The 14,796-nt window shown below is 37.2% G+C and overlaps 1 protein-coding gene and 1 long non-coding RNA gene across 7 annotated transcripts in view; one reads left to right on the forward strand and one right to left on the reverse strand.

The window, feature by feature from the left end:
• The first annotated feature begins 2,623 nt into the window (after positions 1–2,623).
• The window catches only part of Nrk (Nik related kinase), a 128,516-nt gene continuing 116,343 nt past the window's right edge, over positions 2,624–14,796 (forward strand). For 5 of the 6 annotated variants that reach the window (XM_058571612.1, XM_058571610.1, XM_058571611.1 and 2 more), the window contains exons 1-2: positions 2,624–3,006; positions 10,849–10,914. In XM_058571612.1, coding sequence (XP_058427595.1) covers positions 2,950–3,006; positions 10,849–10,914 — 123 coding nt within the window. In that variant the 5' untranslated portion in view covers positions 2,624–2,949. The remainder of the gene's footprint in view (positions 3,007–10,848; positions 10,915–14,796) is intronic. The other variant, XM_046420778.2, reaches the window with a different exon arrangement.
• LOC124076710 (uncharacterized) overlaps positions 11,345–14,796 on the reverse strand; it is a 170,100-nt gene continuing 166,648 nt past the window's right edge. Inside the window, exon 7 of the long non-coding RNA XR_009224595.1 lies at positions 11,345–13,518. This is a non-coding gene — a long non-coding RNA (uncharacterized LOC124076710). The remainder of the gene's footprint in view (positions 13,519–14,796) is intronic.

Consider the following 14,796-nt stretch of genomic DNA (forward strand, 5'->3'; position numbering starts at 1 on the left):
TAATATATGCAAAGCACTTAGCCTGGAAAATACAGTATGAATTCAATAAACTATAGCTATTAAAAAAAGCAACAATCAAAAGTTACAAAGAGTCCAGGGCTGTAAGATAAAAAAACATTCAGTGGAAAAGAAAGGGATAGAAAAATATGGGATATATAGTGCTGGCAGAGAGATAATTTCTGGTTAAAACACATCTGACAAGTTCCTGGACCCTGCACAGACTAGGATTATTTTTGTGGAGTTTGATGTCAGGAAATTAAAAAAAAAAAAAAAAAAGATCATGTCAGAAGTGGGGAGGGGAGGTGATTGCGGTGGGGTGAGGGGGAGAGAAGTTCTAAGTTGTAAAAAAAAAGTGCCCTATTTCAGGGTTGTGCTTAAAGCTGAGCCTCATGCTTAGGGGCCATCTATTTGCCTTATGGTCTGCTATCCCAGATGACCTTTCCCAAGTCAGCCACAAAAATCCCTATAATGCCAGTTTAAAAGGCAAAGTTTCCATGTTCTTCCATGCCTCCTTTTTTTCTTGAAAATAATAACTTTAAAAAATGTATGTTCTCTGTCATATTCTGGTCAAACAACTAGCTTCCCTTCCCCCCACCCAGGGGGATCTCTCCCGTAATGTGACTAATCCCTGTGGAGCCATGAAGCCACTAACCTCCCACTGAGGCTTGCAACTAGAAAGTCCAATGATCTATCCTGGAATCTTTAGCCTGGTCTGGACTTGTCCCCTTAGACAGGCTAAAAGAGTCTGCCATCGGGGACCAAGGGGCATTTCCCCACACCTTACATTCAACAAACCACATTGTTTAAAATGGAAATTTATGAAAGCTTCTTTTCTTTAGTGAAGATTAGAGTTCCTTTAAATTCATATCTTGATTTGGTGACTTTATTTCTAAAAACAAGATATGTATATAAAAGTGTAACTTCCTATTTACTGGCTCACCTGCCCATTTCTAGTTATGAAGTGTCAATTTCCATACTAACATTAAAGCAGATCCATAAGAACTTTACTGATCACCAAAAAATTCTTAAACGGTTTTAAAGGGCAAGATTTGTGTGGTGTGTGGTGGAGTTATCAAGATATGAATTCTTGGAAAATATAATTTCTATAATGGTAAATATCACATTTGAATTAACGAGAAAATTCGATCCAGGACACCTAGGTTTGTTTTTGGGGGGAGGTGGTGGTTGGCTTTCTCCGCACCCGTTAACAGAGAATTTTCTTTAGCGAGACCCGGTTCCTCAGGCAGGCTGTGGCCATTACACAGCTCACGGAGGTTCCGAGGTTAAGGAATGTACAGAGGTCAAACTCAGGCATTGAAATAGACACGAAAAAAAAATCCACAAATACTTAAAGTTAATAATTACAGAAGTTAGAAGAGTGGGTCAGAAACGGTGAGCGCGAGATCAGTGGCAAGAATTATTCATATAAATCTTCTTAGAGGAGGTTAAAAAATTAATTTAAAAAGAAACAGGAAATAAACCCCTAATGTCGCGTTCCGACCAGGCGTTAGGGTAAGCGCGAAGCAGTCTGTGAGCTCCAGGAAAAGTAAGCGACTTCGGGATATTTTCTAAAGTGCTCTTTGCAGCGCAAGAGCTTAGAATGTGGTTTGTTTTACGCACTAAAACCCTTGACCAAAATGCTTCAAGGGGCGCCATACTTAAGGCTAAATTGTGTTTGTTCGATTCTTTTTAACCTTCTGTTATCCCTACCTGAGGTTTGGCGGGGTGGGCGGGGAGCGGAGGAGAAGAGCGTGAGCGCGGGGAAACGTTTTGCACTGAATGTGCGAATGAATGAAACCCGGCCCCAACGCTGGAAACTGGGAAGAAGGCAGGAACTTTCTCCGCGAAATGAGAACGCTGCGTCTGTAAATTTAGGACCCAGGGCGGCCCGGGCTGCAGAGACCATCAGTCTCTCTTTACCCCAAGCACCTGTGAACAGGTGCTGTTTGGCGTAATCGGCACCGGCCTAGTACCAACTAGCCCCTGGTCCAGAGGAGATGTGGCCCGTCTGGAGGAGAGTTTCTAGTGTCTCTGTCCATTCTGTACAGCCCTCTGCTAGTGGCTTCGAAGGCCGAGCTGTGGCAGCCCTAGGGCTCCACTCGGCCGCTCAAACAAGGGCTTGACTAGGTTTTATCCCTAATCCGGTAGCAAGTCATTTCCTTCTTTAACTTGATGGGGTTTTGCAATAAATGGATCAATGAAATCAAAGGAGCAGAAAGAGAAAATAGACAACTAGAAAAGTCACAAGTGTTTCTTGGGGAGACGAGGGTGCGGGCTGTTTGGACTGTGGCAGAGCAGTGGGGCCCAGACTGGGAGCGGCGCGGAGCGGGACCGGTTTTCCGGGGCTGGCAGCTGCCTAGAAAAAGTTTCCTGTGGAACGCTCTCCAGCGGGGGCGGGAGCGGCGGGCACAGCAGTGGACCTGGGAGGGGGCGAGAGGGCGGGGGCGGGGTGAAGGCCGAGAAAGGCCAGCTAGCAAACCGTTATAGTCCTTCAGAACCTCCCTTGGCTAGTGGCCCCTAGCCTGCCTCCCCGCTGCGCGGCTGCCCACCTGGCGACGTGACGCTGCACCAATCCCCTTCGAGCTGCTCCCGGGCCCCTCTCCTTGCACCGCCCCCCTCCTCACCCTGAAAGAGGCGCACCCTGCTGGGGCAGACACTGCGCTCTCGCGGCGGAGCACCCCTCTAGCTTCTTCTCCAGTACCGAGGCTCTCAAACTCTCCTCTTGCCTTAACCAAACTTGCTTTCCCGCCTCTCAAACTCCAGCTTCCCTCCACTCCCAGCTCTTTTCCCTCCACTTTCCACTCCTCTATCTCCCACTCCACAAACCCCAATCCCCACTCCTTTCTCCCGCCATCCCCTTTCCTCTCCCTTCCCTTCAACTTCTCGTCAGTTTCCACTGACACCCGGTGCGCTCCCAAGTCAGTAGCCCGCTCCTGCTCCTCTGAAGCCATGGCGGGACCGGGGGGCTGGAGGGACAAGGAGGTCACAGATCTGGGCCACTTGCCGGTAAGTGAAGGACGCCTGTCACCCTCTAAGTACTCTATTTCTTCAAGTTCTGAGCACAAGGGAGAGTAGAGTCTCCAGAGCAGGAGTTGGCCAGGACTTCGACGGAACAGCAGGCGCGGAAGGGGACCTGGGAAACTGGCAGGAGGAATAGACACCCCTAAGTACCCAGGACCGCATCAAACTCCACCAAAAGGCAAAGGGAAGGGGCGGCGGTGGGGTGAAGGGGTGGCAGTGGTCCCTAAACAGTGGTACATTTTCAAAAGGCACCCTGCTTTGTCTAGCGGCACTTGGGTACCTATCCCAGAGGAGCTCAAAGAAAGGCCAAAAAGTGCGAAGTCCCTTGACTTCCTAAGAGTACTCCTTCCTCTTACAGGCTACCCGTCTTTTTCTTCTTTTGCCAGAGGAGATGCCTGTTCATCGAGTGACCTTTACTTTTAGGTGACAACGGGTTTGAAAATTACGCATTGGAGTCTAACTTTTCTCACTTTCTAATAGCAATTTCTAAAACTTTATTCTCGCCAGGACAATGTTCCCAATTTTAGTGTTGCAGGACCGAAAAGAACTCGACGCCATTTGGGAAAGAAGTTAATTCTGCACATCCCCATTAAAAAAAAAGTATTATGCTTCCTAGTTATCCAGATTTATCTTTTTCTCGTGGATTTCATATGCTGATTGTCCTGTTGCCCAATGCCCAGTTTTCTCCACACTTGTAATTGATTGGTGAGCTATTATTGCCATCATTATTAGCAGACTTATTATTTTAGCCGTGTCGTTTATTTCATTGGCATCTGGTTTCTGGCTGATATTGGATCCCACCCAAATCCGTTTTTCAAGTTCCCTTTTTAGATTGGCATTTCACTTGCACCCTCTCTTGAATGCAAAGGGCCCCTGGACTCTCAGAAAGGGAAATAAGCAGGCACCGTGCTGGAATGATCCCCAGGCATCTGTAGTTCAGGGCAGTGGCCTGCTTGCTTTGGGAAAAGCTAAATATTAACCTTGAGGTTATAAGACTATTCAAAGTTGCTTTGCCTTAATTTTATTTATATTTGGCCTTTAAAGATTGTGTTCATGATAATGACAGATGCCTGACCCCCACAAAAAAATGTGGCTTTCTCTAAACCTCACCATATAACTTTACACAACAATGTTGTGTCTGTGGAGGGAGGCAATGTACAGGAGTAACATTTAGCAAATTGTTCACAGTCATTGAAAAAACAAACCTCAATACACACATTTAGAATTACAAATATTAGAATTGCAATTATTGTTGCACCTTCATAAAATAAGACCATAGAACCTTTTTAAAGTAACTTTTCTACCCCACATGCACCTGAAATTCCTTCTCTACAATGTATACATAATATTTCTGGAATATGGAGGCCTCAACTGGTGGCTTTCTTTCTGAATAGAATTTTTATATTCAGATAAAGATTCAATCACAATGAAATGTCACACTTCTACAAAATTCTCTGTATATGGTGGGAGAAGAGAGAGAGAAAGACAACCAAACTAGGGCAGATATGTAAAACCACACATGGACAAACTGAAAAAAAAAAAAAAAAAACTCCTTTCTAAAAATGACTAAAGAGAGGAATGGGAAAGGACTCCTAGAAATGATCAGGTAGGGAATTCCACATCCAATGAGTAAAAGAAGTGAAAATGTTATTGCCACAAAATAAATGGGGGGGGGGACATAAATAAATGGTCATGGCCTGGGACATAATAATTTGTGAAAGTCCAGAAGATATGCAGAAAGGCTGCAATCTTTATATTGGTGGAGTATGACTTTTCTGAAGGTTAAGTAGGGAAGACCACAAGTGGGGAGGGGATCAAGCTGAGGTTAATTTGTAATGTAGGGAGTACTAGACGCAAAACCTTAGGGCACCAATGGTTGGCCCCATCTTATAAATCTCATGAAAATCTCAAAAAGTCCTCAGCTCCTAAAAATTCTTAAATTTATAAATTTTATAAGGAGCCATTTTGCCCATCTCTGAGGTAATTATGCGTGATATTTTCCCTCCCCAAACACCCATATCCAAACCCTAAGATATATAGTGTAAGAACAACACACCCTTCAGAATTTCCTTTATGTCAAATTTTTAGTTATGTGGAAATTATTGTTGCTTTGGTGACTAAGGTATATACCAATGATTTGGAATTTTATTTTTTTACATTTGACTTATTTCCAGAGTCTTTAAAGAAGTATAAATAAATGAAGAGAAGAAAAGTTATCTAAGTCATTCGTGTGAAAATTTGCACTTTGCACATTGATGCAAAGGAGAGATTGTAAAGCAAGGAAAGAAACCTGCATATGGTGGTATCCCTGGAAATAATTATCCTCAATAGGACAAATGTGAAGATCAGACCATTAGCACTGTCAATACCAAGTAAAACAGTTTGGCAACTGCCAGATAATGAGGGGAGATTCAAATCTTGGACTGTCAAATTGATCAAAAATTATCTTGCAGCACACAGAAATATAATTAAATATTGGTCTAGTTTAAGGTTCATACATTATATGCTCTGCAGTGCTGGACAGATAAATGACCACAAGGGGGAAAAAAAAAAAAAAAAAAAAAAAAACCTTGAGAGAGAACAGGCTTGCTGTGTGAACTGAGATTTTAAAGAAAGTGGTTTGTGGAAAGTTTCTGGTATTTTTATTGGATGGATAATATTTGCAAATTCAAACATGAAGCAGAAGTGGAAGGTGGGAAAACAGGAAAGGGAAAGAAAATTACACAATATTTACAATTAAGAGTTTTAATGTTATATAATTATAAAACTTTTTTGTATAATACCATCGAGTCATAAGAAAGTTAATACTAATATCAGTGAATAATAGGCCAATTCTATCATACTTGTGTAATTGATGGGTTGCTGTAATTGTCCCTGATCTCCTATTGAACAAATATTTCTTATAGGTAGAAAAAATAGAAAGTGCAGAAGTTTGCGGTTTGTGGTTCCTTTTTGAAAAGGGTATTATTGCAAAGCCTTTTGGCTTTATACATTTCTTTATGTGAGTGTGTGTATTTTTTCACCTTTCCCATCAGCAATACCCGGAGTGTGTGTGTGTGTGTGTGTGTGTGTGTGTGTGTGTATTTTTCCTCCTTAGTATGCCTGTGTCACTCAATACTTGGGACTGGAAACTATTTCTTCATCTCCAAATCTGGCATGTCTTTCACTATGATTGTCCCCTCTGCCTTCTGTGCCCAGTATGGTAATGACATTCCTCAGGGCTGTGGCCTTGGTATTTGACACTGCCATGTGTAGTCCTAATCTATATTGGGGTCAGGATTAGACAGGCCTTGAGGACCATAGTGGCAGAGGTGATCTGAAATAGTACATGATCCAAAACTATATTTGAATTACATTAGGTTTATATTTAAATATAACTGCTAACTCTCCCATTCCCTGCCACCCAGATCAAACCTGTTTTCCACTTTCAGTAATGAGAAAATTCCCACTTTACAAAGTCCTTTAGCTCCTGTTGTTTGGAAGCAGTTTTACTTTAAAGTCCACAAGGATTAAAATATTCAGTGTATCTTCCATTACACATAGAGCATCACCTTAGTTTGACATTGTACTTCAATCTATTTTCTGTCTTTTTATCCAGTTTCTAGAGATGTGCTTTTCATATGTTGATGCACAAAAACAGTATGCAAGAATCATCTGGGGATCTTGGGGATCCATCCTAGGAAATTCTTATTTCAAAATTCAATATTAGGCCCAAATAATCTGTATTTTTAACAGAATTCTCCATATTATTCTTATAGAAAGGGAGCCTATGCAATCCACAGTTTGAGAAGCACTGATCTATAAGAAGAGATTTTTCCGTTCTAAATATTCCACTTGAATTGTGAAATAAATTCCTTGAATTATGCCTGGATGTCACTCTAACATGTTTCCTATCATTTCCATCATTTTTAGGTTTTATCTTTTCATAAAATCACTCTTCCTAATTTTTAAAACAAAAAAGTCTCTGCTATCTCATTCTAGGTACTGCACAATCTCCTTCCTTTTGCTTCTTGACTACTGGAATACTTTCCCTCATACTTCTTCTTTTCTATCCTAAATTTAAAATGCCTTTACTTATTTTGGTGACTATTTTTAAAATTTCTATTTCTCCTTAAGTCTCTGCCATATTTGGTTTTGTGGGTCATACTGCTTTGATGGTATCTCCCTTGACCAGTAAACACTGCCTTCTAGTGGTCCTTTTTCTTCCTGTTCCCCCCCGCCCCCCCCCCCCCCCCCCCCCCCCGCCACCCTTTTTAAATTAATCATCAAGGTGCTCAATCCTTTTCCTCTCCCCTTGAATTCAGAAGACAGACAGGATTTTCCAAAATTTTGAATTTCAGGTAATAGTTAGACTAGGACTTTTAAATTGTAGAAGATAATTTAGACAGGTAGGAAAAATATCATGAAAATATTTATCGAAAAATGTTATAGTCCCCAAATATTTTAAAACTATGATTTTTAGTAATTTTCCTTACTGAAAAGCTTTACAAATTGGAATTTCTCCTTTATTATTTTGTTTACCCAAATGGAACACAAAGTCTACTGAAACCCCAAATAATCTACAAATTGATATAGAAGTCATAAATAGATATATCTTTCCTATTCTGGTATTCTTATCTCAGTGTGGCAGAGCAGTGGAAAGGTTTGAGTAATATGAAGATGCCTGTGATGTAGACCTCATAATTTCACAGTGATCACAAAGAGAGTTCCTTTTAAATTCTTCCTTCCTTGGGAGCCCAGAATAAACTTGCTCTGACAAAGTGGAAAGTATAAGAAATTGAGTATTATTAACTTAATAATTGGCACAGTTCTTCCCTCTTTTTTTCCAATTTGACAACCATTTATTCTTGAAAGATAGTAGCTTCGAGACAGGAAATTAAAATAAAACGAATGAAAACAATATAGTCTTTGAATATATAGGTACTAAGTTGAGCTTCTTTAAAAAACAGGACATTTTATAAAAAAACATTTTATTAAATGTGAGCAAGAATACAATAAAGATGGTTTGGTTATTTGTGGGTAGGAGACAGTTTCCTGACAACACAGATACGGAGAAAATAAAGCCTCTATAAGTCCATAGACGTTTTATTATTATAGTACACTTCCTTGGATTCTCTTTAAAGCAATTACCACCAAGTACAAATCTAAGTTTAAGGAGCACATGTTATTGAAGGCTAGAAACAGCATTAAAAAAATTAACTGTGCTCAGAGATTCAGAAAAAAAGTTGTGTACACAATACCACAATCCTCTAACAAATGGCATCTTTTTCAGCTAAAGGGAAGCCTTAACTATAACAAAGAATGGTTTACCAATATGAATCAGTTAACATGTATGAATTTTCTGAAAGTGACCAGCAGCTGTTTCTCCAAAACTACTAATTTCTAAAATACATCCTTTAATAATATTCTTCAAGAAAACATGCTAAAGTGATAAAGTCTCTAAGCTTGTCATTTAGTGATTTCTTTATTGCCTAACTTTTCCCCATAAGTTTTGCAATGAATTATAACAAAAGTGATAAGCTTAATATCAAGGGCATTATAACAATCTATTTTTACCTCTCAATTCCTGAATAATGTCATCTTTTCGTTGGGAATATACTTCCTGAACTATTTGCTTATACTCATAACTCTATTGTTATATTAATTTTGATGATGATTTTGAGAAAGTAGGCTGCTGCTTTAACAATGATCATATTAATCCAGTGGAAACATCTGGATTTTAGAATGGTAGAAATTTTAGAGCTTGGAAATCACCTAACACAACATCTTCATATTATATGTATGGAAACTGAATTCCAGAGAGAGTAAATAACTCACCCAGGGTCATATAGTTAATTAATGGCAGAGCTGGGGTTAAAACTTAAATCTCCTGACTCTCCATCTAGTTGAATATTTGTTGACTGACGCAATTTCAGAGCTGTGTCATTTTCCTCTGACAGTTTTGCTAGATGACACAAACATCATGCCAATATTAAGAAGTCTATGATTTAATTTGTATACGTTGCATATATTCAATAGTTTTTCTGTTTAATTTGCTTGTCATAGTGATAAAAATGTTTTCTACCAGGATTAAATATGTTTTCTATACGTAATGAGAATTTTCAAGAACTTGTCAAAGTTTCTATGTACATGTTTCTATGTATAATAAGTATATCATTTTTTGTATAAGTTGGCATCTACTAATGTCTCATTTAAGTATTATAAAAATAGTCTGAGAATTCATAAAGTAAAAATTTCAAAAAGCATTGTTTTGTGGAAAATAAGAAAAGAACACCCATATTTAAAAGTAAAGAAATAATGCTTTAAGATGAATATGGAAGGCTTAAGATTCTGCCCATGAATATATTTTGTTTCCTATGATGCTATATTTAAACTTGAGTCTCAAAACTATCAACTTGTGTTATAAAAAGGCATTCAGCTGATGTAAATATTACTATTTAAAAATAAAACAAATAATATCTAGTTTTCCTAGATGCTGTTCTTTTAATGCCATGGTCTTGTTATTCATAAATAAATTTATTTCTTATTTATGAGTTATTGTAGAGAATGTAAATCAAACCTCATTGAGATTTCAACTCAAATTAAAATGGCAATCATTGAGAATAAAAATAATAATAAATGCTGGTAAGAATGTGGGGAGAAATGTACACTCATACATTGTTGGTAGGACTGCAGATTAGTACAAACACTTTGGAAAGCAATATGGAGTTTCCTCAAAAGATGAGGAACAGAACCACCATATGACTCAGCTATACCACTCCTTAATAAATATCCAAAAAGATCTAAAATCAGCATGCTGTAGTGATACAGGCACATCAATGTTTAGAGCATCATAATTCATGATAGCCAAGTTATATAACCAGCCCACGTACCTATCAACAGATAAATGGATAAATAAGATATTAAATATATCACACATGCATGCATGCGTGCACACACACACACACACACACTGGTATTTCACTCAGCTATAAATAAATATGAAATTATGGCATATGCCAGTAAATGCATAAAACTGTATAGCACCATGCTATGTGAAATAAGCAATATCCAGGAATTCAAGGGTAGAATATTTTCTGTCATGTACAGAAGCTAGAGCAAAATAAGGAGGCAAGGGAGGGATTCCATGAAAATAGAAATCTCAGTGGAGTAGGAAGGGAGGAAGGACGGAAAAAGTGAGGAACTTTGAAATGAAATTGACAAGATTTTGCTACGTACATATATGAATACACCGCAGTAAATTTCACCTTTATGTATAACTATAAAGCACCAGGGAGTGAGGGAAAAAAAGAGGAGGACAAATTTGGGACTGAAGTGGAGCTAATTATATTCGATGCAAATATGACTATGTCAAATTGAACCCCAATGATATGTATAATTATAATGCACTAATAAAACATTATTATAGAGCTATTATAATCTTAATAAGTCATCTAGACTTTGGATCCAAAATCTAATCCTTTTGCTATATGTTAAACTTTCTGGCTGTCTGGTTAGCACTCAAAAATGGATACTGATTACTTCAACAGCAAGTAAGTGAATTTATTTCTATTTTGATTACCTTTCTAATTACATCATGAATTTTCCTCAGCTTCACATACTTGTATGTACTTAAAAGTTTTATAATAATTAATCACAAACATATTTAAGGTTTGTACCCCTGTTTCTCTTTTATAAATGATTCAACTCTATCCAAAATATTATGACATATCTATTCTTTTGGTAAAATGACACTTAAGTTCTTCAAATGTAAATTTTAGATGAATAAATAAGGCAGATTGGAATTTTCTCAAGAACATTGACATCTTTTTTTACTATTTTTTTCAGGATCCAACTGGAATATTCTCACTAGATAAAACCATTGGCCTTGGTACTTATGGAAGAATCTACTTGGTAAGTGGGATTAGATTATGTATTGATTTTTTCATTTTCTAATAACAACAATAATTTTCAGTTGAACCCTACATTGCAAGTCAAACAATGTAAAACATGACATTTTACTCTGAGAGATGAATCAAATTAAGATAGCATAGTTACATCTGTAAAACTTATTGTTTATTGTTTTGTTTGTTTGTTTGTTTTGTTTTTTTTAATTTATTTTTTTTATTGGTTGTTCAAAACATTATAAAGCTATTGACATATCATATTTCATACAATAGATTCAAGTTGGTTACGAACTCCCAATTTTACCCCAAATACAGATTGCAGAATCACATTGGTTACACATCCACATTTTTACATAATGCCCTATTAGTAACTGTTGTATTCTGCTACCTTTACTATCCTCTACCATCCCCCCTCCCTCCCCTCCCATCTTCTCTCACTAACCCATCCACTGTAATTCATTTCTCTCCTTGTTTATTTTCCCATTCCCCTCACAACATCTTATATGTAATTTTGTATAACAATGAGGGTCTCCCTCCATTACCATGCAATTTCCCTTTCTCTCCCTTTCCATCCCACCTCATGTATCTGTTTAATGTTAATCTTTTCTTCCTGCTCTTCCTCCCTGCTCTGTTCTTAGTTGCTCTCATTATATCAAAGAACACATTTGGTATTTGTTTTTTAGGGATTGGCTAGCTTCACTAAGCATGATCTGCTCTAGTGCCATCCATTTCCCTGCAAATTCTATGATTTTGTCATTTTTTAGTGCTGTGTAATACTCCATGGTGTATAAATGCCACATTTTTTTTATCCATTCATCTATTGAAGGGCATCTGGGTTGGTTCCACAGTCTAGCAATTGTGAATTGTGCTGCTATGAACATCGATGTAGCAGTAGCCCTGTAGTACGCTCTTTTAAGATCTTCAGGGAATAGTCCAAGAAGGGCAATAGCTGGGTCAAATGGTGGTTCCATTCCCAGCTTTCCCAGGAATCTCCATACTGCTTTCCAGATTGGCCGCATCAGTTTGCAGTCCCACCAGCAATGTACAAGAGTACCCTTTTCCCCACATCCTCTCCAGCACTTGTTGTTGTTTGACTTCATAATGGCTGCCAATCTTACTGGAGTGAGATGGTATCTTAGGGTGGTTTTGATTTGCATTTCTCTGACTGCTAGAGATGGTGAGCATTTTTTCATGTACTTGTTGATTGATTGTATGTCCTCCTCTGAGAAGTGTCTGTTCAGGTCTTTGGCCCATGTTTATTGTTACTAAAGGGATGGATTAATGAATCTATAGTGAACCGATCCACTTCACAAAATGGATGGATTAGTGAATCTATCTTAAACCAAACAATGCAACATATATTCTCAAATTATTAGCAGAAAATTAATAAAATCACCAATGCAAAGGAGAATTAATTCAAATGAAATGTACCCAAATAATATTACTTTTTATATTATGTATCTGTGCCATTCTAATTATCCACATTCAACTTTAAACTGAATGTTATAAAAAGAAAAGTTATCATAAAATTCTCTATCATACTGCATACATGAGTGTGAATGTGTGTGTGTGTGTGTGTGTGTATGTGTGATAAAGTTTGCTGAAGAATATAACAAGAAAAATCCTGCATTTGTTTAATGATTACATATTAAGCTCCATGGCACTCTGTTTGTCTTCAGGGATGAAGTGTTGGACAAAATAAGCAAAGATTCCTGCTTTTCCTAGGCGTATGATCTAGAAATATATGTATGTATGTGTGTGGAGGGGTTGTAGGAGCCACGTAAGTAAGCACACACACACACATAAGAAAAAACTGTGTAATTTCAATTGTAATGTATTATACATAAGAAAATTCCTAGTGACATAAAAACATAGAACTGGGCCTGGAGCCTTTATTTTATTGGAGTGTCAGTGTTGATCTCCCATCCCTTTCTAATTCAGATGGTGCCACCCTCTACTTTCTGACTCACATCTCTGGGGATGCATTTTCCCAGAAGGGGCTTCCTTTCTAACTCATCTACTGAGGTTGAGTGAGGTGACACATCTTAGATTTTGCACAAAATCAACCATGTCATAGAATTTCAGTATTACAAATAGCATGGGGAGAGGTCCTACATGCAGAAAGAACCTTGGTGAGTATAAGGAACAGAGAATGCCAGTATTTATTTAAAAAAAAGATTTTTAAGCCATTTTGACCTTAGCTATTTATGGAACAAATAAACTAGAGACAGTGAGATGATAGAGATTCAAATATATTATTTATGCTATCTTAATTGAGTATCATACTGAATGGTTATTTAACATTTGTGTGATCTTGATCAGTTTTGCCACTTAATTAATAGAAAATTACATGTTATGCATAGACGGAAGAAGTTCCTCTTCCTTATGACACATTTACAATTCCATTGCTTTATACGTATTTTAATTCCTGAGGGGTGTGTGTATGTGCCTGTGTGGGTGTATACATATTTATTTTGACTCAAAGGATTACAGCCTTCTCCTCCATCAAATATTAGAAGTAATCTCAAAAAAAGGTAAGAAGTAAAGGTAAGATTAGACAACATAGGGGGATAGTTTATCATCATCATTCATCAGAACTGTGATGCCATGCCTAGAAGAAAAGTCAAGAGGATAAACAGGTAAGTTGTGCATAAGAATTTCCTGTTTTAACACCTATTGAGTATAATATAAATTTGGTAAAATTCACTGAAGTTTTATTAGTTTAAACAAACACACATAGCCATGCAACTATTAATAGCTATTTTCAATATATATCTTAAGCTAATGACAGACTACCTTCAAGGGCTGTTCAACCAGTTCATTGTGCTATCCCAGCGGATGTGGTATGGTAATAGTTGTCATATACTTTTGCTGTAACATAAACCTACAATACTACTATACTTTTCCTGTATTTACTACATTTATTTTTCCTATATACTCACTACCATTTTATGTAGATAACAATTAAAGTAAATAATTATTTTATATTAATTTTTAGTTTAGCTATTTCTGAAATTTTCATTTCTTTATGTAGGTCCAAGTTTTTATCGGGTATGAAAAAGTTACACCTGAAGAATTCCCTGTAACATTTATTATAGCTCAGGGCTTGTAGTAATAAAGTCTCTGACATGGCATGGAAAGTATATATTTCTCATTCATTTATAAAAGACATTTACATTGAGTATAGGATTCCGGTTTGACATTTATTTTTTCAGCACTATAAAAATGTCACTCCATTGTCATCTGGATTACGTAGTTTCTGAAGTCTGCTATAATTCTTATCTGCTTCTTTGTATTTTTTCTCTAGCAGAAACAGTCTTTAAGACTTTTCTCTCTCTTTGTTTTTCAGAAATTTAAATTTGAAATGCATAGAAAATTATTGTTTGTGTGCATGTGTGTTTTGATGGGGTATTTATCAAAGATAAGAGTTAGAGATCTTTGGTATTCTCTGAGATTCTTATATGTGACTTGAAATATTTCATTATTTTGTGGAAATGTTTGGCCTTTATCTCTTCAGATATTTATTTTGCCCTGTTCTCTTTCTTCCTTTTTAAATCCAATTTTATATGTGAAAGAACATTCAATATTACCCACAATTCTTAGTTGCTCAGATTGAGTGTGCTATAGGTATTTTCATTCTCTTTTTTCTTTTGTTTCTGTTTGGATCACTTTTTTCCTTGTCTTCACTTTCACTGATTCCTTTCTCAGCTCTTTTAAATCTACGAAGACTACCAAAGGCATTCTTCAGTTCTATCCCTTTCTTTTCATTGTTAGCACTTCTAGTTGACATTTTTATAGTTAACATCTTTGCTGAAGTCCCCTATTTGTTCATGCATGTTTTCCATATTTTTCACCAAAGGTTTCCTTGTATCAATCATCATTTTGTTAA

This window comes from Marmota monax, unplaced genomic scaffold (genome assembly GCF_021218885.2).
Source record: "Marmota monax isolate L192 unplaced genomic scaffold, Marmota_monax_Labrador192_F-V1.1 WCK01_AAM20220418_F8-fsc00050, whole genome shotgun sequence".
Lineage (NCBI taxonomy): Eukaryota > Metazoa > Chordata > Mammalia > Rodentia > Sciuridae > Marmota > Marmota monax.